At 37.5% G+C, this 27,367-nt stretch overlaps 1 protein-coding gene across 1 annotated transcript; it reads left to right on the top strand.

Moving 5' to 3' along the window:
- Window positions 1–454: 454 nt before the first annotated feature.
- Window positions 455–26,680, top strand: arhgap27 (Rho GTPase activating protein 27). Its single transcript, XM_063893282.1, is given in 20 exon segments — window positions 455–600; window positions 993–1,115; window positions 2,065–2,910; window positions 14,715–14,936; window positions 14,938–15,168; window positions 16,241–16,480; window positions 17,391–17,471; window positions 17,647–17,763; window positions 18,625–18,711; window positions 21,096–21,163; window positions 21,294–21,381; window positions 21,793–21,894; window positions 22,437–22,535; window positions 23,167–23,272; window positions 23,395–23,529; window positions 24,249–24,347; window positions 24,434–24,511; window positions 24,662–24,793; window positions 24,954–25,059; window positions 25,484–26,680. Coding segments are annotated over 18 exon segments (2,958 nt in total). The 5' UTR covers window positions 455–600; window positions 993–1,115; window positions 2,065–2,121; the 3' UTR covers window positions 25,662–26,680.
- The last annotated feature ends 687 nt before the right edge of the window (window positions 26,681–27,367 follow it).

Here is a 27,367-nt window from a genome sequence, read left to right as displayed (position 1 = left end):
AAATCCAACAGAGGGCATACATGTCCCATATATGCAAGAGTGCACAGCTAGCATCAGAAATAAATGCACATATAAATAATACAAGTTCATTGTTTTAGAACTCATGAAGTGATCTTTCCATTTAACTTGCTTTCGTGTGTGCCTGTCATCTGCTGAAGTAAATGGCAATAAGAACTATGTACAGTATAAGCTTAAACTTCAACATGTGCCTAGACTAACTTGGATTTTTCATTTAACACGTTTCATTTTTAGTATTGTCGTGTTGCAATGTCATAATGAATCACCGCCTTGCCACTCTTTCCAGTCCACTCCCTGTCAGTGAGGTGCCATAAAGAGAATGCATAAATATGACAAATATGTTGGGAAGTTTAGCTAAAGTGAGACTTCCCATTTGTTGTGGCTTCGGTGCTGTAATATATCACTGTGCCTCTTTCGGTAGAGAAACAGACCCTGACAGAACAGGAAATAAGAGTTGGCTAGGCAAGCAGAGAGAATAAGAAGCAGTTTGAGCTCTACGACTCCGGCTATTAAGATACAACACTTTTCTGAAGATTGTTTGAGAGATATCAAACAGCAGGATATTTTTGGAAACAAAATCAGGCAAGTAGAATCATTCATTTTGTCCTACACTGTAGCCTGTGGGTATGAGTCCAGAAGGTGATTTATTTTGTTGCCCTGAAAGTTTTGTCAAATAATTTGAGTTGCACTGACTTACCCTTTTGTTGTTGGATGATACTCAAATCAAACATGATATTATCAGTTAAATCTAACTTGGAAATGACCCATAGAGCTTTTTAACGTCATTTTAAAGTATTTGAGTATAGTATTTTGTACTGCAATGACCATACCATGTTTAATGTTTTTAATACGTTAACTCACATTTGCTCCACATAACATGTAAATGTGATTATATGGCAACAAAACAGACACAGTTGTATTTTTCTGCATGTGAAGCAGCTGCTGAGGACCTCTTGTTGTTTCTTTGTATTCAGTTTGCTGTAAGGGCTGATAAGAGAATTGAGAGATTGCCCCATGACGTCACACTGATGGTGTGCAGAGCTCGGTGCAGGCTTCCTGTTTTGTGGCCAAGCACTTTTCAGTCTGCTGCTTTAGTGGTGAGTATGTTTTAATTGTTTTGCAGCTATTGGAAGCAACTTCCTGTCTATTCATTTTCTATGGTTATAAAGACTTTAAAAGAGTCTGTATTGACGGAAGGCATCAGAGAATTTTGTTCATAATCTTACCTCCAAATAGTATAGTTTTGACCTTTTTTGTAGTCAGCATTTTTAGGATCATGTCAAACACTAACCACTACTAGATGGGGCCTAAAAGGTCAGTGCCTAAGTTTGGAATGACTGTCAACATTTCTTGTTTTAAAGTCAATAAAAACACTATAGATAGTCAATCAAAGAAAAGCAAAATGATTACAGAGAGACAAACCAACAATAAACTATTGCAAACGACCAAAAACAACAAAAAACACCTTAAATATATATTTTATATATGCCCTCTTTCCTGCTTTTTACTAACTAAAGTTCTGTTTTTAAAGCCTACAAGAGATTAATACGATTGAAGAGAGAACCAAAACAACTACAATAGGATGTTAAATGATCACCAACAGATGCAAATGACCCAAAAGTGATGTAAATGACAACAAAGAGACACAAAATGAACACAATATAATTTTTAAAATAAACATAGAGTTGAGAAACGACTACCAAAAGAAGTAAACAATTACAATGAGATGCAAAATGACAAGAAATACTCTCAAAAATGTAAAAAGACCCACAAAACAACCGCAAGGGAGACCCAAAATTACAACAGACACCACAAAGAGATGCTATATGACAGCAAAGAGACAAAAAAACCTACATCAGTCATTTTTAATCTGCTGATCTTGCTGCTATAAGTGTTATAGTAGTGTGTTTCTGTTCCCAAAGGACATCAAAGAGGTCACATGTTTCTTTAAGTGGAAATGTTTGACAGTGAACTAAAACACACTTACTGAAATGAATAAAGAATATATTTTAAAGGCCACTGAACTTCCCTTTCCACTATTCACAGCTCCAAGATGTCAACACTCCATCCTCAGTGACACAGAGACCATAGGTGCACTAGAGCATGGAACTGGTGTCAGTGCAGCATGAATTTGAGTACACAGCGAAAGACGGTCACCTTGTGTCCATCAGGCGAAATGAAAGTTACATCCTGGTATCCAGAACTAATGAACACTGGTGGCAAGTACGCAAAGACCTGCACACCCGACCCTTTTATGTCCCTGCCCAGTATATGAAGGAGCTCCCAACAATTACTGAACACTCTTCTGTACCTAAGAAGATGGATTCACCTGTGATGAAGCCACTGGATATGGATGATATAAACCCCCGTAAAGGGACAACAGTGATTCGTGTTTGTGATCTGGATGCTCCAAGAGTGACTTACCACTTCTCCACGTTTGGATTATGTGAGAACATACAAGATGTGAAGCCCTGTGAGACTGTGGAAGAAGGAGAAACCAGCAGCAGTTTTGCACACAGAGAGGATGACATAAAGACACAGGATTCAACAGAAGGCTTTTCTTCTACCCCTGCACCTCTGAATACTGACATCACGGGACTGTATGCAAAACATCATCATTTGCCAAAGGTCAGAACAGAACCCAAAGAGCCACTGCAGGATGGCAAAGGAGAAGAGCAACTTACTTTCTTCCCAGATGAGGACATGGACTTCCCTTCACCTCCTAAGTCACCCCTATATGACACCATACCCGAGCTAAACATCCCAGAATTTGACTCTTTTTCTGAGCTGCCTGGTCCCATTGATGCAGATGAAACATTAATGCTTAATGAGCAACATTTCAATCCAACTCAAAAAGCAACTTCCTGTCCAGATGAAGCTCCCACTGAGCAGGTGAGCTTTTTATTTTCTTCACGTTGTATTGTTCTCATTCATCATTTTGTATTAGTGTTTTTCTAAAATGAGATCAACATGTGTCACTTTGGTGTTACAGCCAGAAGAGGGCGCAGTTTAATCATTTGTGAAAAGCTACAGTTCCTACAGTACAGTGCTGAAAGACTATTTCATTTTGACTATTTTACAACATTAAATTAAATAGGATTAGATGTGGATGTTTTTAAAGGAGGTCATCTGAAAAAGATCCTTTAATGTCAAAGCAAAAACAGAACTTGATCTAAATTAAGTATTTAATGACACAAACCATCCCAAATGCAGCCAGTTTACTTTAGAAGTCACATTATTTATTACATGGAGATCAGTGTGAAGAGGTTGCAATTTATTATAATATAAATAAATGTGGCCTGTCTAATAGGAACAGAAAGGGGGTAAACATACACATCATATACTTTTCATTTCAGATTTTTTTCTTATCTTTGTGTTTTGTTTTGATAAAACGGACTTTTCTCACTTCCCATTTACTTGTTGTGACGTGTTGCAACTGATTATTTTTAATGGGTTGTATGAAAAGAAAGGTGAGGGGATTATTTTATACTCCACACTGAATCATCATGGTAAAATCCTGTCGTCTACATTATCCACAATGCATCCCATAGTTGGATTTGAGTGTGTATGTTATCGGCTTATATTGGGGCAAATGTAACTTGGAGAGGACTACACACAGGCCTCACATCTTTAAAACCCCACACCCTGAGATATTTTTGAATTTTTTATAAATGTTAATTTACAAACCCAACAAATGCACTTCACGCAGTCTTACACAGCTTCCTCAGTAGCAATGCTTTATACAACGATTATCATAAAACTTTATAAGTACAAACCAGAGGTGGTAAAGTACATTTACTCAAATACTTTACTTAGGTACAATTTTAAGATACATTACCAGAGAATGTCCATTTTATGCTACTTTGTACTTCTACCCCATTACAATCCAGAGGTAAATCGTGCACTTTTACTCCACTACATGTATTGAATACCATTAGTTACTTTACAGATTTGGATTAATGATGTGAAATATAATCAACACTTAAATCAGACTTTAGTTACATCTGGAGTATTCACATTTTACCCTGCAGTATACAAAGTAAGTGAACTAGCTGCACCTTTACCAGCTTTGATAACACTTTAATGCATCAATAATCATAATCAAAACATATCATATTATTCTGAAATGGACCAATCAGCATAATGAGTGCTTACTTTTGGTACTTTAACTTTAATTTGATACCAATGCTTTTGTACATTTACTTAGTACTTTACTAATTTTACTCAAGTACAAGATCTGATTACTCACCACTGTTATTAACCAATAATGATATAACAGTTGATAATACAAAAGGACTAGCTCTCATAGGCTGTTACAGTACTTTTCAAATACTTTTTAACAGACTTTAATGGGTTTAATCTCTTTTAACTATAGTATTAATCTTCTTACTTCCAATCACTGATGGGCACTATGTGATTAGATTAGATTTTACATCCGAACCACAAATTGAGTTTGACACTCGTTGCAGTGAAGGTACAGACTTGTAATAGCCGTGTTGGTGGAGTTCACAGTATCTGTGCCAGCTCATCAGCATATGAATGGCTGGCCTTCCCCTTCATGCCATTTCAATGGGCGAGGAAGAGGACTTCCCTGAATACCCCAGTTAAAGCAGCTGATTCAGGATCTCAGTATTGGTTTGTTCCTGCGCGCTGTGGAGTCACTTTAAGCCGGGTGTGTATAGTTTTATTTCATTGAATGTGTTGAATTGTTGTTCAGGGAGGGCTTGCAGTGTGTGCATTTCACTTTAATACAATGCTATGTACAGTCAGTGATGTCATTGGAGAACAGGTTACAAACAGGTAGTGTCAGCTAGGTGGCTTCTTCTTGTTGCGAGTAAAAGGAAAGGGTTAATCCGACAGCCACTCCCAAACCCCCAGCTGCTACCTGCGTTTCCCCAGCGCTGGGGACGATCCTGGGAAAGATTTTGATCAAACGCAACGTGGAGAAACCATGAAGCATTTGGGAGTATTTACCTCGTGTTAGCATAATTCACTGTTGGATAGAGAACACAAACGAAGCGGGGCAAAGTTTTGTTACAGGTAAGTTGTTGTTGTTGTTGTTGTTGTTGTTTGCACCTGTTGCAAGGTTACGGAGTTTGTAAAGGAGATTTTATATGACTTTCCTTTTGTAACGCTGGGACAGTTTGTTTAGTTGGACTTTAAATAACTTTAACACAATTAGATTGATCAAATTGTGCATTTTAAACCCGATAACGTTTGTGTTTCTCCTCATGGGAAACATGAATGAGCCACTGCAGACGTGCCAGAAGTGCATTAATTCTCCCCCCACAATGAAGGGCCATCTCCATGGTGATGCGAGGGGGTCTGGCCTGACTCCCAACAAGCAGGGCTTTGGAGCTTTCAGTGCCAGTTGGCGTGTGTGTGCATATGTAATGTGCAGAACTTGCAATTAGCCCTTAATGTAGGTCACTTAATATCCTGGGAATGTGGGCTGTTCTTTGGTCTCTGATGGGATGTTAAGTTTGGGAACAAATCAAATTGGGATTGGGAATCCAAAGTTTGGTAATAGTTCATTTACAGCTTGCAGAAAGGCGTACTACTTTCAATTTGATATGTATCTTCCCTTATTAATCATAGTGGTTTGGTCTGAAAATTGTGGTGGTAAGCAGTGTTTCGTAAAGCCCAGATGACTTCCTCACATATATTTTTATCACATTTTAATATTAGCTTTAATGTTATACTCAAACTGATATTTCAAATAGTTGCTTATTAATTTAATAGTTGCGTCTTTGCTTGAGTTCATATTCAAGCCTTTTTTATGTTAAGTGGAGCCTTTACCTTATGTTGCAGTCTTAATGGCACCAGTATGTCTGGACTCTTTGCTAGAACCTCTATTAAGCTCCATAATGAATATTGAACACAGCATGTCCAAGAAGTCTTCATTCGCTTCATGTTTAGATAAATGGCACAAGGGGTCAAATGTCCCATTAAACGTTTGCCACTGCTGTGAAAGAAAAGAATGGTATAGAAAACATTGCATTCGCTGCTTTGCATAAAGACACATTTTCTTTTTTTTGCATGAGCCAAATCCGCAGTTAAACAGGTTATATTTAAACCTATGAAATCACATTTGGGCCCAATATAACACAAACAAAGCACAGTTCGCAAAGAGCTAGGTGCTTGAAGGTAAAGACTTTAACATAAATTGAAATTAGAAGCTTCAAGCTGGCTTCAAAAAGGGCTGTTTTCCCTTTGCAGTGTACTCTGTTCTTCTGTTTCCTCCCTGAGGGCAGTAACTGAAAGTGGTGATTTAAGGGAGGGCTGTCGTTGTCTTATATTGTGCCACTTAAGTGTTGGTCTGCTTTGCCATGGTGACAGGACAGTGGGTTTGTCTACAGCCTGTAAATGTGTTTCCCAGTTTAACCACTCTGAAAAGCTTTATCTTGCTTTTAGGTACTCACACCAGGACACAAAGTAACTCTTCGTTTTGTCTTCTTGTGCACATTAAATGTGATATTTAGGCCTTTAAAACTGAACAGCTGAGGCCGATATTCCTTATCCTGAGACGGACTATCTAGAGAAAAGTGTGTGAGACAGAGCAAGTTGAATGCCAAGAAACTGCTCCAACAGGTAGTGTGAGTGTCTCTTCAGACCTCTCTATACCTGTCTGCTTGACAGAACACATTCGTCCATCAAGTGTGAAATAACAGGTGTATGTCGCTTTCACCTCCCGGTCACAACAAGCATTTCATTTCTACCATGCTTTGGTCATAAAGTATTACTGTAGACAGCGATGCCTTTTGCATTTTAACTCGAAAGCCTGCCAGAATCTATCTAGGGTTGAGTTTTTGGTACGTGTCTGTCTCTCATCTGAACTGTACGTTCTGAAGACAGAAGAGAGCTTGTTTCCATATGCTGTACCATCATTCAAGATGATGTAAGCATAAAGATCTCTTTGAAATAATCTTTTCACAGTCTTCAAATACTCTTACATCCATTTGTAGGAAACGTATTCCATCAGTGATGATCCATCAGATAGAAAAGATGTCTAACTTACTTCTAAAGTTGTGACTTTATTTTCCAATCCAGGTAGCCAGATTTCACACATCTTTGCTTATTTTTAAAATGCAAGCAACATTGGTTTTGACAGATTGCTGGGTATTTACTTTTCAGAGAAAGCGACACTTGGCTTTGTGACTTAAACTTAATGGTTGTACACGAGAGGCACAAACTTGGGCTAAGTTAGACTTAAGAGTATGTTTTCATAAACAATATGATTATGGGTACAGCATTGTAAAGAAGTGATCACATCCAACATGCACAGCAAGAGAAATTATGCATTTGTACTTTCAACGGACATCTGACAGTCTCTTAGATAACTTGCTATATTGATCTACGAAGTTGTGTAAAGATACAGCCAGTCTTTGTCAAGAGTTGCATGAGTCATAGGCACAGGTTATGTTGTATGTCATTGATATTTATGAAATGTTGAAGTCATAATGACACGCTTAATTACACCTATCCCGTCCTTTGGTGCGTCCCTACCTTTAATAAAATGGCTAGTGACTGCAATTACTAACAAAGTGCAGAAGCTTCCCATAACCAAAACAAAGCTTAAGTCCTGAATAAGTTATGCTTTTAGATGTTTGCATGATGCACCAGTAACCAAATGCCAAGTTTGCCCCTTTGCAAAATAACTTGCATCAGAAGCTTTGCAGCAGATGGTACTTAAACATTTCCCCTCCTACACAGAAAAACCCTTCACCTACAGAGAAAGAGTGGGAGAAATCTGTTAGGAACAACAATATTAGCGCATTTCGCATATCGGTACGCAGACCTGGCCTGAAGTGCAACGATAAGAACGTGATAAGCTTAAGAATTCCACATTGGGCATTTCTTGTGTTATCCTGGATTCTGGGCCATTAGGAGTGTGATGTAAGAGGAGGTGGAGCCAGATTGATTCAATAGCTCGACTGTGTGCTTTGTGGTGTGATTTGGGCCCCAATTTGGGACTCCATTGTCTGATTGGATGAGCGCTAATGTGGTTAAGTAATGAAGCAGATTGCTGCTTCATGCATTGCTGAGGGCTGAGAGTTGTCTGCTTTGTGCTAAAGCATGGAAATCATACTCGAAGATTTCAAGGTCTTTGCGCAGTAAATTCAAAGTAAAGCTATTAGATATCCTTCAAGCAATACAAGCTAAAACCAAACTCTATGTAGCACCCCACTTAAAAAAATATATATCTCATGTTAGGTTCAGTTATCTAGTCATTTAAACAATTTGCATGCCATGTAATGCCTTGCTCTGATCCTCTAATCACTTCACATGCATAAGTATGCAGGGTCACAGTCTGAAACATGGGGTTAATGTTGTCAATTCAAACAAAGCTACTTAATTTTGTTTTGGCAACAAACACTACTTTGTTGGCTAAGGAAAATATCATGGTTTGGGTTAAAATAAGTGTGCTGTTACTTAAATTAAGTAACATATGTAAGTTAAGTTGTCAACGTAAACTGTCACTACGTCATGGCTGCGTGTTTGCGTTTTTGAACATCACCACATTGTGAATTCAGACAAAACTATTTTGTTATGTTAAGGATAAGTTTATCTTGTAAGTTAATGAGGAACATTTGTAGCATTCTTAAGTTAAGGATTTAACTCAACCTGTCACATATGGATGCTTGTTTGCAGTTTTGTAAATGTTGTTAGCTTCATGAATTCAAGTAAAACTACTTGATTATTTTTAGGCAACAAAACTTTTTGGTTAGCTAAAGGAAAACAATTTATTTTGGGTTAAAATAAGTATGTTTGTAAATAAAATAAATAAGGTGATATACAATAGTTTAGTATTCTTGTCAACATAAGCGATGGTTGAAGCAAAACAGAGATCTCCTGATGAAGGTCTACATTTTTTTTCTCGCTCGCAATACTACAGCACCAGACTTCTGTTGCTTTTGCTCTGTCTAATATCTGTCTCCATCTAATATTGCAGTAGCAAAAAGCAAAACATTGGGTAGTGTTAAAGTGCGAAGTGAATCAAAAGAAGTTTGCCATTTGGTAACACCAGTATATCATTTTGAGTTTTTCTTTTCGATGCATATTTGAAAAGTAAACTATCCTCTTTCCAGGATGTTCCAGGAAGCATTGACAGCCTTCTCACACTGGTACTTCAAAATCAATTGATACATGTAGATGTAGCGGTATAAACACAAGGGTTACCAACATGTGTCAAACGTAGTTTAACTCTAGCCCCAAAAACCTCTACAAAATCAGCCACAAAAAGCAAACGCCTGCTGTTTGCCCCACATTGAAGGAAGTCATGGTAGAACAGTTGGCCTTAAACCCAGACTTCCTGTTTCATGCCTCGTGGACTTTAACAAAATAGTGTTTCATCAGAATATCCTGTCAAAAAAAGAAGATATTATTGTGCGAAATGATTGCTTCCCTTTTTTCCCCATTACTATCTGAGTGACCTACTGCACTTGAAGGGTCAGATAATGTACCCATTAAAGCAGATGCTTAACGTGTAACAAAAGCAAAGTGGTTTTATCGTACCTTTATTGTCCTGTAACACCTTCCTTTGAGTATCACACTGTAGTTACTGGTGTGACCCCTTTAAAAAAAGTTGTTTCCATGTAGACCTTTTTTTTTTTTTTTTTTACTATATAAGCATAGTATCAGGAAGTAGGTTGACTTAACCTGTTATGTGTATGTTGCCCCATGCAATCAAACCTTATTCTTGTTTTCCTTGTTTCATTGCGCGACAACACAGACAGTTACCCTTTACTCCGCCTACCCTGTACACAGGAATTCATGCATACGACACACAAACACACACACACACACACACACACACACACACACACACACACACACACACACACACACACACACACACACACACACACACACACACACACACACATACACACACACACACACACACACACACACACACACTCGTCTCACAGTCCCCACACAGCCCCTTCCTGCTGCTATTGTAACAGTTCTCCTTTCTATCTGGGCTGCAACTGTCACATCTACTGCGAGAGGAAGATGTGTGCATTCAGGGTGTGCTCATGAATGTGCCTGCACCTATTTCCCTTCACAAGTTGATTGATCTAGATTCTGGCTCGCTTACGCTACATCAGTTCGGAGTCCATTTGTATATTTGCATACATGGCTCCGCTAAATAGAACGATATAAACATGATGGATATGTACTCGCAGGTTTGGTCAAGTCATAGGGGCAAGCGAGGGATGACTCTGCCTGTGGTTCCTCAGGTAGGTCATTACTCCGGCATCAAATCAGCTTTTATTGCTATATTGTACAACTTTATTGTCTGTGGTCAGCATGTTTTGTATCAATTTAGTTCCTGATGACAGTATTGCTTCCGGCTTTGTGTAAGCATAGCACCCCTGCACTTGTTTCTTTTCCTGAACTGATCTGCTCAACACTGTTGTTTGCTCATCTATTGTAATTGTTGGTTCAAATTTATATTATGGATGTTGGAAGAACACCTTTTTTTCTTCTGTGTTGATATTTTCATTATCAAATATGTAATCCTTTATCTGAAAGCAGCAGCGAGTAACTGTATTTATGGGTTCAGTTTTGACATTTTCGTTTGTTGACATCTGCTGACAATGAGTATTTTGGTCTGTTGTTGCGAAAACTAACAGGTGTTATCATACTGTTATACTATTTGGCTCTGTCAAAATACGGAAGTGACAGAACATTTTAAAATGAGTTTCAAAAGGACCTTTTCTTTCAAGGTTGTGTGTTTTAAGGTCAGAACAACAAACATGTGTTCTACCATTTGGGACAGCCTTTCTTGGAGAAGAGGTTGATAGTGTCTACCAATACACCACAAAGTCTCTAAATTGGGTGTAAAATCCATCAATAAATCAGTTTGGGACTACTCCTTTACAAGTTTAAGTCAGAATCCTTAATGAAAACACAGAAATGTAATAAGCAAATGTAAAGTATCAAAAACGAAAGTACTTCATTTCAGGAATAATGGAGCTCGTGAGAACTAGTTTTTTTTAAATATGTGAGCAACTTTGCCATTTTTGGTCCTTTCTATAATCCTTCCTTTGAAATAATGAATTTTACGCCATTTAACTATTTATTTAGTTACAAATCCAAACATTTTGGCAGAAAAAAATGAAAGAGACCACACGGATCATGAGGTTGTGGTCAAACCTTTTTTTCTTGGGCCAAAAAATGTTGGAGACTTTGACAACATATTGTTTGTTATAAAATATCATGTATTTGTATATAAAGTCCTCAAAAATAGATGGTATCTACAGCTGTCAATGAAATGGAATAGCTGAGAATAGAATAAAGTAGCACGATATTGTAATGAAGTCCATTACTAGAGTACATTTACTTAGATTAATTGACATGCTAGCATTTAGTGGTGTTCCCTTGGAAGAGATGACGTCTCACACACACATTGAATCATAGTGTTGATATGTATATGCCTGTAAAGTTTTTTTTCCCATCGCATAGGACGGGGGTTTATCCAGCGTAGCTATTTCAGAGATCAATGATGCAGCTGTTTCATTTCCTCTTTCTGTTCTGTGGAGTCGGACTGTGTTGTGTTGAATCGATATGTTTAGGGGTCAGTTGTCTGGTTGTCCGCATTGACTGCACTGAGATTAGATTGAGATCAATCAAGTCAGCAAAGTGATAACATTGAATAGACAGATAAAAAACACAGCTGATCATGAAATCCATAACGTGCACTACTCTCCTTTCCTCATTCTTTTATAGAAAGGTTTATTTAAGTTAACCTCTTTTATCTATATTAGAAGTATTCCGACCTTTAACTGAAGTAAAATGAGCCATACCACAATGGCAAAATTCTCAAGTCCTGCATTCAAAAGTATACTCAAAAACAGATTAATTAGAAATAAGAATCTGGTAAATATGGTATCATTGCTAACATTGTTTGAGGAACATGTGTTTTTTAAGGACATATTTCAGAATTATCTCCATGAAATTTGGAGTTTTGCAGAATAAACTGACCAACAGCCCACTCTATTTCTTAAAATACTCCACAAAGGACAGTCAGAAATGGGAATACGTTAGGTTTTTGCAAAATAATTATGATAAACCAGACAGTTATTTGAACCAAGTGAACTGATATTAATAAATAAGAAGACAATAAGATGTGAGGGACTTGCATACTAAAATGAATTGATAAGAAGAAGGAGCACTGAACGATGAACTATATTTCTTTAAGTGGATCACATGTTTTTTAAAATCCCAATATAACAAAGTGACAATTACCTACAGATTTCAAATAAATGAAGGACAGTTTTATGACAATATCTCCCTGTAAAGTGCATGAGTAACTTTACCTTACCTTACTTAGTAATACATCTCTTCTTTATAGCACTGCACATTTAGCGTGAGTGATACACCGATGCAGACACAGAGGTCTCAGGCCTTGGTAAATATAGACCATGAGGTTAGCTGCGAGACAAGAGGCAGTTAGAGTGTTGTCTGAAAGAGTGAAGTCTGTTTGTGCCACCATGAAGGCGTTTGAAAGACTCTGTAGGGCTGTAGATCCCACGAGTCTCACGCTGAGGAAGAATCGCCTCAGTGAAGCACAGGTGAGGAGAGAACAACTTAAAGAAAGATCACATTGTTTTTATCCAGGCACCGGGGGTCATTTTAAATGACACTTTTCATTGAGTATCAGTTTCAGAGTGAGGACAGAGGCAGCCTTTCATCACATGGCAGATCACTCCTAATTGTCGTTCTTTAAACAAATTTGTTGTGATGTTTTGCATGCCATGCAGCATAGAGCTCTATGTATGATTGTAACAAGACATGGAGGTTTAAACAGCTTCTTTCTAAAAGACAGAAAGTGGGAATGCAGTTTGTATTTAATATTGTATAATCTTAGATGTAATTTATTTTAGGGCAGGTCGCAGCTCTGCTGCAGGGCAAGACAATGCCTGATGATAGTCGGAAAGTTTAACCTACATTGAGTTGGCCTGTGGCCAAAGGCTCTTGTCGCTATGGTTCATTTTTTATCTAACTTAGATTTATCATGGCTTTTTTCCTAAAAAAACACAGCATGGATGTAAGCGTTTGTTTGCTGTGATTAATACAGACGTAACCTCTGGGCAATGTTTTGACACGAAAACATTACACTCTTGAGGTTCGTTTGTTTCGGAAAATCTCACAAGAATAGGTTATGATCATTATTGTGAGGCACAACTCTTTGGTGTGTTTTTTTTTTTCAGCTGCGAGCTACTTCCTGTGCTCTGGTGCTCTTTATGAAGCGGAAGGCTGATTTATTAAGAGCTATAGTGAAGGCCGTGGGCTGAAGGCTGGTACTTGACACTGCATGACCAAGACCAATGTTACAAAGTACAAAAACACCACCAGGTTATTTGGAAAAATATTTTACTTTTCAAAATGTCTACACAAGCCAGAGGTGAATAAAGAAGTACTAAGTTCTTTAATTTAGGTTAAAAAAAACAACAACAGTCCTGCATTAAAAATGTTGCCTTAAAAAATTGCCAAAGTAATAGGAACAACTTATAGCATATAGTATATACTATAAGTAGCAAAAGTATTCATTCTGCACAACGACCCATTTCAGAATCATATACATTAATTTATTGGATAATGCTTATTAATGCATTAATGTGTTCACCACCTAAGTTTTTCAGCTGGTGAGGAGGGTTTTTGTCTAATAAATATATATATGTGTGTGTGTGTTTCTGGGTAGATGGCGAATGTCACCAATGTAAGATAAGATTTACTTTATTAATCCCAGACTGGGAAATGTTTGCGTTGCAGCAACATAATACAATACAATACAAGTCATTGCACATAGAAATAAAATAATAAATAAACAATTCTAAAGTACGGACATCTTAAAGAAGAAATATAAATAAAAATAAGCCTGCATCATACACTGCCTGGGCAAAAAAAAGGTCACACGCTCTAATATTCGTTGGAGCGCCTTTAGCTTTGATTACGAGATTCAACATTTAGTTCTGTCTTGCATTAATTTTTCGCCAAGATCTTGTATTGATGACGGGAGATTCGGACCACTGCGCAAAGTCTTCTCCAGCACATCCCAAAGATTCTCAATCGGGTTCAGTTCTGGACTCTGTGGTGGCCAACCCATGTGTGAAATGCTCCCTGAACCACTCTTTTACAATTTGAGCCCGATGGATCCTTGCATTGTCATCTTGGAACATGCCCGTGCCATCAGGGAAGAAAAAACCTTGGTCATTCAGTATATTCAGGTAGTCAGCTGACCTCATTCTTTGGGCACATTGCTGAACCTAGACCAGACCAACTGCAGCAACCCCAGATCATAGCACTGCCCCCCACAGGCTTGTGACCTTTTTTTTGGCCGGGCAGTGTATATATATATACAGTTGAATATGAACATAAATAATCAGTAAACTGTGAGATAAGTAGACTATTGAAGTTCACAAAATATAACACAGGATATTATATACATTATAGTGCAGTGAATCAAAGCACTCCTTAAGCCGTAAAAAGAAAGAAAGAATGTCTGTTGATCATGTGTGTAATCAGAATCTATTTATATATGAAATCAATGTTAAACTATAAAATGGGCTCTGAATTTTACTGGAAAGAAGTATCAAGTGGCAGGGAATGGAAATACTCGAGCTTGTCCTCTGGAAGCACCTGTTAATGTACTTCCCTAAAATATTAATTATTTTGCTTTTCAGCAGGTGGAGAATGAAAGTCTCCGGTCAGCAGTGTACGTGAATGTATCACAGCTTCGCAAAAGCGTTTCCGAGTCTCCACCCTTGGCTCCCTCGTCCTATTCTCCTTCCTTTCTTGACCCAGAGGGATGGGAGGTGCACGTTGACCAAGAAAGTGGACAGGAGTACTATTACCACCCCACCACGGGGCGCACCACCTGGGACAGCCCCTTTCTAGACTCCCCCACAGGACCCTGAGCCTCCTTGTTCCCCTGAGCCTCCTCAGTCTCCCGCCCTTTCTCCATCCTCCCCGCCTGCGTGGAGCTCAGACTGGGAGCAGTTAGTGGATGAGAGCAGCGGTCAGCCCTACTTCTACAACGCCATGTCCGGGGAAACGTCCTGGGAGGCCCCGGAGCACCTGAGCCCATACCCCCCTGTGATGGAGCCCATGAGTGTGCACAGGTTTCATGAGGACGGACCGGTGAGGACAGCCTGGCTGCTCTACTTAGCCGCTCTCTGTCTCCTGTTTTAGCTTCACCCAGGGGAGCGCTGTAAATACAGTCTGCTTTTAATTGAATTAAATCTGCTGCACCTACATAGCACTCATTGTCAGTAGTGAAGCTCACAGATTCAGTCCACAATGTCCAAAACATTAGCTCTTAAAAGACATTTATCCTCATATTGAAATTCCAATGACGCTCAGGGCGATTCAAGAGATGTTTAGAAGTTTTCAAATGCCTCACTTTAGGTACATGTCAAACATTATTCAAATATTTCATGGTTAACAGTTCTTTTTTTAGTCACAAGTGACCTCTTTTCTGCCCTAATGGCTTTTTTGAGCTAGAAAAGAGAATATATTTGAGGCCATGGATATGCTCTGACTTAGAGTATTTATCAATGTCATAGAAAAGTCATTGAGCTCTTTATCTAGGTCATAGTGGGAAATAATTTACATGACATTATTCGTGATATTTAAATACATCAACACAAAAAGATTGATTTAGACAAAGAACAGGGTTAGGGTTCAGTCTATTTATTACTGCTATGGTTAAACTCAACAAAGAAATAGTATTAACATGTATTACCTTTCTGCCAAGACTTATTTGAGAAGAGATATACCACTCTCATGTCGATTAGCTTAGCTTAGTTGAGCTCCATGACTGCAAAACAAATTAGCTCTTTCATTTTGAATTTTTATCAGATTATACAAGATAATACTTAGAAGGTAAATTGTAAGTTTCAGAGGTGCTGTTGGTTCGATAACTGAAATCCAGGATAGCTGTTTTTCCACACTTTGTGCTGTCTAAGCTAACAGTTGTAGCTTCATATTAGACAGTCAAACATGAGAGTGGTATCTGTCTTCTCAAGTAAAACCCAAAAAATAAGGCAAGTTGAACTTTTCCCTTTTTTCACAATTTTTTTCATGTTATTCTGTGAAGTACTTTTTCAGCACTCCACAAACTTTTAAAATCTATCACCAAAAGCATCACTCAGTCTCTGGACAGAGCTCAGACGCAGGTGTTTTAATGTTTTCCCCATGTTTTCATCCCCAGCCTCCTCTCCCTGAGGAAGACTACCCCTTAGAGGATAACCGAGCTGCTGCTCTTCCAGAGAGCAGTGAGGACCTCCTAGCCATGGGGCCCCCAACTCTCCCTAAAGAGTACACTCTCAGTCATGCAGGCCGGACCATCATCCCCCGGGCCAACCTGGATCGCAGCACCCCAAACGGTTGGAACCTCAATGTACAGCCCAACGGGACCTGGGTGTTCACCAACGAACACTCCCCAGAGCAGGTAGCTCCAAAGACTGGCTGATAAGAGAGAGGGGGAAGATGGGATTTAAGACAACAAAGGTCCTCGATGTAGTAGATAGACAAATGATAGACATTTCAAAACTGCAAAACATTTTGAGGGTGTTGGATAAATATTTGTATTGCATTAAGAGATATTTCCAGCACAGGTACAGTGATGTTTGATTGCACAACAAACTCTTAGTTTGAAACATCTTTACAATTTGGCAGGTTTTGGAGGGGTTACTTATACAATTACTAAATACTTCTCAAAAAATGTAGACAGCAACCTAACACAACTATCACACAATTAAATGAATATATCTTGAATACTTTCTGTTACAAATGCATGACCTCAATGCCAAATATGCTAATGAAGAACAGAGACCATTCTGAAATGTCACTATTTATTTTGTATCCAAGCAAAAAAGAGGAACAACATCGATACAGTGCAGGTGATACTTCACAGCTGCTATGGAGCAAAATACTCCAGTGTGTTGTTGTTCCTCTTTCCTGGGAAACTACAACCAAGTTAACAGATTTTTTTCTAACTCAAGAGGCCATTGTGTGAGACTTTTTTCCTCAAAAACACTAAATTATGTGCATGAGAGGATATAGTATTTTATTTTAAAAATCTATTCAACTATTGTTGTCCTAAATGTATCAGTAATATAATACAGATTAGTGATTAAATTATTTGTTGTATCCTAATGCTGTTCCATATATTCCTGTACTCTCCAATAATGATAGCTATTTCTTGTATAGGAGAGAAACATATACTTATTATGAATTACATAGGGAAGTCATTATTATTTCAAAATGAAACAATTAAAACACTTAAAAACCTTTACTTCTTTTAGAACAACAGTACTTTTAAATCATCTTTAATAAAGTCATGTTTTGTTATGTAACAGTGGATCAAGTCTGTGGATGATCGAGGGCAGACCTACTACTATCTGAGGGATGGCTCCAAGTCTCTGTGGAACCTGCCTGAGGTAAAGATCCTTCACTAAACAGGGATCAATGCTTTGTGTGAACAGAAGATGGCGATATGTATCACTCAGGACACAAAAAGTGCTGTTTTTCAAGAGTAACAGGTCTTTAAATGTGTCATCCTTAAAACTTATTTTAATTTAAACCAAACTAAAAATGTATTTTGGTTCCCACCAGGTCCCTGTAGGTCATTACAGAATGGAGAATGGAGTTGAAGCAGACAATCCGTCAGTCATCAAAAACTGGAGACACACCATGGGATCGGCTCAGCTGAGCGCAGCTCACGATGATGGGGTACACACATACTTTCACACACACTCAGACCTGCATGTACATGTACAGGCTGCATCATTCATGCAGGGTGTGTCAGTCAGCTCACACAGAAAGCTTCAGTCCTCCACAAGTAGTGATGGTGAGTCCCTGTTTAACAACTGACACTCCCATGTTTCTAAACCCTTATTTAGCAAGTCAAATTAACTGCAGTCAACTGGTATTTACAGCAATAGCTCAAAGACAGCTGTATACAAAGGTAGGGGGAGTAGGACTGGGAAGTCCTGGGGTATTATAGAATAAAGGAAACAAAAATGAAAATAAGCAACTAAGATTTTTTTTTCATAAAATAAAAAAATGAAATTGCCAGTTAATTTAATTAAGATAAACGTAATTTAATTTTTGAAAAATTGCTATAATATGTCTCAATGGAAAAAAAGGATAGAATGATTGAACTCTCCTGACATTGAACTTCATGAAATTGAACGGAGTAAAGTTAAACATTATGCCCATTTCTAAACAGTTCTCCAGCCATGTGTTCTGTAACTATATGTAGCTGCATACTTTTAAAACATTAAAGCTGGCTTCAACAAAACAGCTACCCTACAACTAAATGTGTTTTATGAAAGTAGAAAATAACACTCATAAATACAACCACAAAGACAAGAAAATAGGATTACAATTGAGTTAAATAAGCTAGTGGAAAATATTTGAATGGATAAACTTACTTACCATTTACTGGTATTTCTGAAAAAATGTTCTACTGCATTTCAGGTATTTTTCTCACCACAGCTACTCCACGGGATTTGTACATTCTTATGAAATGGCATCTTTTCTGTTCCTTTTTGGATTTTTTTCTAACTAAACTCTTTTAATGTTGTGCAGAGATTCATGCCAAGTCACAGGAGGAACACATCGGACTACAGCAGCGACAGCTCCAGCACAGGAAACTCTCCAGAGACGCAGCATAATGTGAGTGGAAGTTGTGTCATGTACATGTACTCACATTCGAATAACTTGAGGCTGAAAATATAGTTAGTTAGCCCTTAAGTTAGCCCTTTGTGCTGCCCTGTGTCTGAATGGTTCTCTGTGTTTCTCTCTTAAGGCTTTTGGGTTTAGACCCTGGAGAAACCCCTATTATCTGACCTCCAGGTGGCTGCGCTATAATGTGGGTTGTTAGTCTAAGCTGAGCTCGACTCATAGACAGCAGTATCTATCTATGATGAGCCACAGGTGTAATTTCAGATCCCACAAGCTGCATTTGAAAAGACATGATTTTTTTCAAATTAGTTTGATTTGGATTTATGTTGCTGTCATGCATGTTACATCCAAATTAATAAACCAACTGTTTACATTCCCATCTTCATCTACCTCATGTTGTTTTAGCATTTGTGTTCTGTATTCAGTGGGTTCAAGTGCCACATAATTTGCTTCTGATTTTTCACTTTTAAATACACCGGGAAAAAGTTAAAATAGCAGCAACGACGAGTGGGGAAATGCAGGTATATACTGTATCGTTACAGAGTTTCACAACATGCTGCTTAACTACAGTCGCGATTGTTGGTATAACAAAATACTGTATATGTTTTAGTTGTCCATGTATTTTATTATTCTCCATCAGTGTTTCCATTCAGTAACAGTACAGGAGAGTTCATTTCTTCCATAGTTTGAATTGACTTTAAGGTAAAAACTAGAAATATACTCAAATGTATGAATATGTAAATCATTTTCAATGCTGCGCAGGGTAATCACACCCCACAGCTCTTTGGCCCCGAGACTATTGAAACTATAACTAGCTGTTTTCATTGGAAAAGTGTTGACAACAATGCCCATGACTCGCAGAATTTTGTTTTCCACAGTAACTACGATTGTTCCACTATCCTACATTTCCAGTAGTACCTACAAATGACTTACATTGATACTTTTCTGCAACTGGGGATAGCAACTGAAAAAACAAACATCTGCCATGCTCTTTCTGATTTGGTTACATAATGGTTGTCATACTTCATTTGTGCCTTAATTTCCCCTGGAATATCATACCTGATGGCAGACAGAATTGCATAGTGAGAGAAATGCTTATAGGAAGCAAATCTAAATGCCAATGTTGTCATTATTTTACAACCATTAAATATGCAGACAAACATTTACTTCATAGTGATAAGTTACTGTTAAAGCCTCTCTTTTTGCCCTTTTTAAACTATTGCATGTCTAACTAAAGCCTGATGTATCTCCTTCCTCTGTGCCATAGAGTGCCATTGTTGTCCAAAACTATTTTTAAAATGCACACCACTGAGTCACACTGTTGAACTGGGTGACATATTCCTTCATCACCATAAACACACACATAAACACACTGTAGTTTGAGCCAATCCTACATACACCACCCTGCTGCTCCAAATAATCACTAGAGCACAAAATAGTCCCCACCAAATGCATTATTTACTTGTGTTATAGGGGTGTAACTAAAACCATTTTGTTAAGCGTGACTGAGTTTGAGGCTGAATGTTAAATGGTAAAGGGGGCCCTATTATACCTTTTGGATTCACCCTTTTCCTGAAGTGTGTTATATAGATTTATGTGCATGTATGGTTTGCAAAGGCAAAAATCCCAAAGTTCCCATTGGGGAGTTTTCCCCCCGAGTGTGTTCAAGAAAAACTCCCCATTGAAGCGTTTCAGGCGCGTTTCAGCCGCCTGAAACGCCTCAACTAGATATCTTTGTTTACTTCCATAACATAGTGACTTCACTACAAAACAATTGCGCTTTTATTGGCTAGCACACCAACACATTGTTCCTGATAGGCTAAGAGGCAGGACATCTCTAAGCAATTGATTAATCACAACAGAGGCAGCCAGCTAACCAAGCAGATTGGGCTCTGGTTTCAGACAGAGGGTGTATGAGAAAAATAAAGGCCTTTTTGAACATTAAATCATATAAACATGTCACAGTAGAGGCACACAATACAGATATGAAACCTGGAAATTGGAAAAATATAGGGCCCCTTTAAAAATAACTAAAATATGGAATAGGATACCATTGTTGTCCTATAAGCATTAACAGAAAACACAAAATAATCTGTTGATTTCTCCATAGTAATGATTAGGTATTGCAAAAAGTCTTCCTCTGTCTCAATATAAATACAAATATGCAAATGTTTTAGTTTTAAGGATATTTATCATAATGATTTCATCATGCGCATGGATTGTAATATTATTTTGAATGTGACTGCTGTCTGCATGCAAGGCTTTGTTGTGTCCAATATTGTGACTTAGGCGTGTGTCCTTTATATCATCACATGACATGGTTGCAGGTATAAAGCCTACAAATACAGTATAAAGAGTTAAAATGTTTTATTCAGGTGCAGAACTTGGAGAAAGCCGGTATCCTCAACAAAACAAAAGTGTGTGACAACGGCAAGAAAGTTAGGTAAGCTGACTCCTCACTGTGAGGATAGTCTCACTCTTCAGTATTTAAGTTTGGGTGTGTTACAAATCATGTGTCATCTTCCCATAAAGATCTTTCTCTGTGACATTGACAAGTATTCTCCCATTTTCAGGAAAAACTGGGCTCAGACATGGACAGTCCTCCATGGAGGGGTGCTGACGTTCCACAAAGATCCAAAGTCTGCAGCTACAGGAACTTCGGTATGATCTACACTTATACGTTTTGTTCAAACTAAAGGATTTGCGTATTGGTAGTTGAGGAAAGTGCTCATCGTTCATTTATAAGAAACTCTGACAAGCTGCATTCTTTAAATGTTGGATTTCTGGGAGGTTCGAGATCAAATTAAACTGATCTTCTTTCTTTGAAGTTGCCTTAAGCTTTTTTGTATGTAGTCTGCACATTGGCATCATGTCAACGTCTCATCTACGTCTGAGAAACAAATGAAACATTAAACTGCAGGGTGATTCAGGCTGATATGCGCCTTTCTGAGGAGTGACGGCACAGACAAGCCCTTGGGTCGTAGATTGACAGGGACAGTCACAGCTTTTGTTTCCTGGAATGCAGCAGAGTCAGTTTCGTAAACAGCTGTATTTTTGTTTGCCTCCATGCAGATTAAAACCAATCAGATTGTTCCGGAGATCACGGTGGACCTGAGAGGAGCTACGATTGGCTGGGCCTCGAAGGATAAATCCAGCAAGAAGAACGTTTTAGAGGTGTTTGTTTGTTGTCATGGAACATAATGCAATGTGTGGAGCTGTTTTTATATTAGCATGTTAGCCTCATTAAGAACTGAGCCCTTACTATGTTTGATGATCACTTGTATTTATATCAAATATTAAGGGACATTACAAGTCTATAGGGTCATTTTTATAACAGATATCACCACAGTAAGTTATATTCTAACATACTTTTTTTGTGTAGGAAGTTTTCTGACATGCTATGTTTGATATGCAAATAAGGTCTTATTAAATGCAAATGTGCAAATGTGAATACATTTCCTGAACGGAAATCTGAACATTGGATAGAGCCAGGTTCAAAATAAAAGTTTTATTTTGTTGATAAATTTAAGTAAAAGATTTTTACAGTGGGAATATATCCCTACCTTAATCAAAACAACCAAGAGAATACAATGTTCTATAAAGTGGTTAGAAAATTAATCAATTAATACAACCACCAACATTGCCGGTTGATTATTTTTTGTACGTATCATTAATGTATTGTAGCCCTTCTAAATATATACGTATCTCTCCTGTAGTTAAAAGGCAAGAATGGTGTAGAGTTCCTGATACAGTATGACACAGAAAGCATCATCCATGACTGGCACAAAGTCCTAATGGACACCATACGGCAACTGGTAAGTGCTGACATTCTTCTTAAGACTAAGAAAAGACAAATACACTGTAAGATGGTCTACTTTTTAAAAATATATCTCTACATGAGCATGATTGCAGATATAACCTTGATTCCTATTGATCAATCTCTGTTTGTGTCCATGATACCCAGAAATGTACTTTCCTAAAACTCCAGGTCACACGCTGTTTGACATCAAGGTGTTCTACTGTAATATGAAAAAACTCAAGAAAATAGAAGATAAAAAAAGTGACAGCATGGCATTTTGAGAAACATCCTTATTACAGAAAATGGAGTTGTCATCATTGGGTGTTTCATGAAACCAGGAAGAATTTAGCCCATAGCTGCACTATCAAAAGTCATGACATTTTATTTAAAAAAAAATACTCAAAGTAAGATGGTTTGCTTTGGAAATACAGTAAATGTAGTGGCAGAATTTGTTATTATAAAGAAAAAAATACCCTTTAGAGAATGAATTCAGACAAAAGTTGTTGAATTCATAAAATAAATCCTGGAGTGTTCTATCTATATGTGACAACCTACACTAATTACATGGATTCATCAAGGTTTAGTGGTGGGAATTGCACAGACAGTTTGCTGCATGGATTGACTCCCGTTGTGTATCTGTTCATCAGGAGTACCAGGACCATCACTCAGAGGATGAGGATGGGGACTTATACGACAAGATCGGCAGCACAGACCGAGACGACAAGCTAGGAGGCGGCATTGAGAAGCGAAGACGTATGCTGATTTGTTCTTGTTTTACTGTGCTGTAAATGATATCATCATTCCAGACCCAGTTCAACACATCAGATCCCATCAAGAGCTACAATTATATTAATATCTAACGTTTATTTTTCCAGCCTCCAAGCCGAGCGTCACACACTCCTCCAGCGGTGCAGGAGACTCGGACCAGAAGAGGGTTCGGACCAAGCTGATGAAGTTCCTCATGAAGCGGCCCACGTTGCAGTCTGTGAAAGAGAAAGGCTACATCCGGGGTAATAACAACATAACACAACATAAAATAATATGACATCATATAACATAACAAAACATGGTGTTGTTTTTTCAGACTTTAGCTGATTTGAATAGAAGCTACATCAAATGTCAGTTTCACACTACCTGACTTTGATTATTTCCTGTTTTGTATTTTCAAGTGTGCGATTCATATCTGGTCAGTTTCTTCTTCACCCATAAGAGTACATTTGTTTTTCAGAAAGAAATAAGTATTATGGACACATAATAAAGCAAATTTAATTTAATTATGCATGCAACACAGATAAAAATTAAAGAGAAACTGCAGCAAGGATACACTAAGATAAGATAAACTGTTGGGACACAAAAACGAGAATTTAATGGTCTATAAGAACGATATAGTCTTATATAATCTGTAATTTGTGTATAAATTGGGATATAGTTATTTATTTTATAATAAGTTCCTACTGCATTTATTATACAAATGTATAGTGTTTTATATTAGTTCAATTTGCTTCTCATATGTATGCTGTAATTCATACTTTTTACAAGATATGATGTTTAATGCATTATCTGTATACATATTCTGCGGTTTTGTAACCCAAACAGCTACATTTCTGCATATATTCTCTTCTTTCTTTGTTATATTTTCTCAATGAAGCACTTATTCATTCACTCTCCTTATCCATAGTATTGCTACTACTATGACTAATGATAATCATAATGTTTTTCTTACCCATAGACAATGTGTTTGGATGCCATCTGGCCACATTGTGCACACAAGAGAGGACCACAGTTCCTAGTTTTGTGGAGAAATGTATCAAAGCAGTGGAAAAGAGAGGTAATTCAGTGACTTTCTGAATCATATTGAAGTATTTGCTTTCTGTGTGAAGTATAGATGTTAACCTACTGTGTGATAAATTACAGGTTTAGACATTGACGGACTCTACAGAGTGAGCGGGAACCTCGCTGTCATTCAGAAACTACGCTTCAAGGCTGATCATGGTACAGTTTACAACAAAAATAGAGCTTTAAAGTCAATGCACTCAGTTATTGACTCTACATGCAGAGGAACTATGCAGATGGTAGTTTACTGCAGACAGCAGCGCCCCCTGCTGTGCTGTAACAGTCTGTGCCCCTGTTGTGTTGTTACAGAGGAGCTGGACCTCGAGGACGGACAGTGGGAGGACGTTCACGTCATCACCGGAGCGCTGAAACTGTTTTTCCGAGAGCTTCCTGAGCCGCTTTTCCCCTACAGCCACTTTAATAAGTTCATTGAAGCAATCAGTAAGCAGCTTTTTAATTAAAATATCCTATTTTGACAGAATAAATCACCCTTAATGACAATCATTTGTGTTTTCTGTCTAAAAACAGCAAATATTAAGATTCACATTTATATTCAGTCAGTGATAGTTATATTTTAACTGATTATGTTCTTTTTTTCTAGGAATTCCAGATTACAATACAAAAGCGTCTTGCATGTATGAGCTGGTCAGGTCCCTTCCTCCTTCAAATCATGACACCATGAAACTTCTTTTTGGACATTTACGCAGGTATGTTTCTTTGGTGTTGCTTTTTTAATAATATATTTTTATTTCTTATCAAATTGTAAAGTGAAAAACAGTAATACAAAAAAACCCATTCAATTTGTTCCTCTAACCATACCATAGTACTAAATATTGAGAGAAAAATAGATATATGAATGAATTAATTTATAATCATAATCATAAAAACAATAATAAAGTCGAGGGTGTTTATATATATTTAATTTTTCCTTCTGGTTTCCATCAACCTGTTCAGATCCAGTTTCAATTGTTTTTTACTTCATTTTTTTGCGTTTTTTCTTACTTTTTATCTTCTTTATCTGTGTTTATGTATGCATCATGTACATCAAGACAAATTCCTCATATGTGTTAACCTACTTGGCAATAAACCTGTTTCTGATTCTGATCATCCTAATGTATCTTTCTCTGACAGGGTCATTGAATACGGGGAGGACAATCGCATGACTGTGCAGAATGTGGCTATTGTATTCGGCCCAACGCTCCTCCGGCCTGAGATGGAGTTGGGCAACATTACCATGCACATGGTCTTCCAGAACCAGATAGTGGAGTTCATCTTGAACAAGTTTGAGCTAATGTTCTACTCCAGCTAAAGCTGTCATGAGCCTCCAGTGAAAAGCTGTACAATCGTCTGAACGTGCTCAAGTTTTTTGAAGTTCTAGATTTCCTTTTTTTGCATGCACATAAAAAGCTTCAGTGCAACATCTAAAATGAAACTTCTCTTGTAAAACAAGCTTAATGGCCCTTCAAGTTTTCTTTGCTCAGAATATTTAAGGTTTAACCACACAAAAACTAGAAAAAGGGATCTTCAAATTATCTTAGCTGAAAATATTTGAAACATTTTTAACCCCAGTGTCAGGAGGCTGACGCTGTTAGAAATATCTTTGGCAGTATTGTAGGATTGGAAATCCAATGAGGTTTCCTTACTCAGAGCTTTTGAGCTTGTTGCTTAGGTGGAAGAAGGACTGTGTCTTATTGCCCTCGCTCCCCTCTAGCTATCTTAATCTCACAAGTCACTTTCCTGAGATTTTAATTGTTTATTTTTTATTACTGGCTTGTTTAAATCACAGTCGTAGAACCGACCGAAGTCAAACCTCGACGGATGCATTAATGCTCTCTTAAAGAAATGTTCAATATTTGCCTCCGTCTTTATTTTTTAGAAAGGTTAATGGCATTTAAATATTGTTTTAACTTTGAAGTGACAGATTATCCCCTCTGGCAATAACTGAGATTGTATTCTAATATTGTGCCATTTTTACCCATGAATTTTATTGTAATATAGACCTGTATAAAAATAAATATTAATACCAACACCTTGCTGTGAAATAGATGGTAACAAAGAATACCTGTGCAACTTATAGAATATTTTCCAGTGAATGAAATCCGATTTTCCGATCATGTTGTACTTGTTAGAAACTGTATGATAACATCATAGAAATGTAAACTAGTGATACATTCTTTTGGCAGTAAAATCATTCTCACAATGAAACAGAATAGTGGATTCTAGAAGACATTCCTGACCTGTAAATAGAAATAGAAGGCATGTTTATGCTGAAAGTTGTTGGAAATGCACAAGTTATTCCATAATAAAAATATACTTTGTAAAAAACAACAGCTTTGTATTGCTTTCTGTCATGAAAATGTGCCTGAAATTGAACAACTACATAACTACATGGTGTCATGAGATGTAAAAAAGTTAAATATTCAAAAATGTAAGCTTGAATAAGGTATGATCAGCAAAATGTGCTTTAAATATTACAGGTAAAAGTGTTCATTTTGCAGAAGTGCCCCTTTAGAGTGTTTTTGTTAGGCATGTTATATTATTTATTACTATTAGTGATACCTTAATGTGTAACCTGGTCCTGGTGAAAACCAAAAGTATAAACAAATCAACATAAGATGCAAAAAAAAAGAAGATAAAAAACAGGTACAGAACCAAATACGAGACAATGGAGAAACGTATTGTAAAATAACAAACAGTTTTGAGATACATCTCCCCTAAAAACTCGATGTATACATATATTTATATATAGATTATGTATTGATATGTATTAGTATATCGAGATATATATATATATTTTTTTGTTATAATTTATGTTTATTTTGTAAAGTGTAAAAGCTGTGTAGCTAGTCGGAACTATTTGAGAATTGTAGTGTATGTAACAGTGCAGAGAAGGTGGAACATGTAGTAGAATATTGTGCTTAATTTGTCCAGCAGAGACAACAACTCATCCAGGAGCTGGAGTCAGAAAGTGAGCCTTTAAACATAAATACAATCCTGCAGAAAAAATCAAGTGAT

This window comes from Eleginops maclovinus, chromosome 10 (genome assembly GCF_036324505.1).
Source record: "Eleginops maclovinus isolate JMC-PN-2008 ecotype Puerto Natales chromosome 10, JC_Emac_rtc_rv5, whole genome shotgun sequence".
In the NCBI taxonomy this organism is placed as follows: Eukaryota; Metazoa; Chordata; class Actinopteri; order Perciformes; family Eleginopidae; genus Eleginops; species Eleginops maclovinus.
This window is presented reverse-complemented; position numbering and strand designations above follow the sequence as displayed.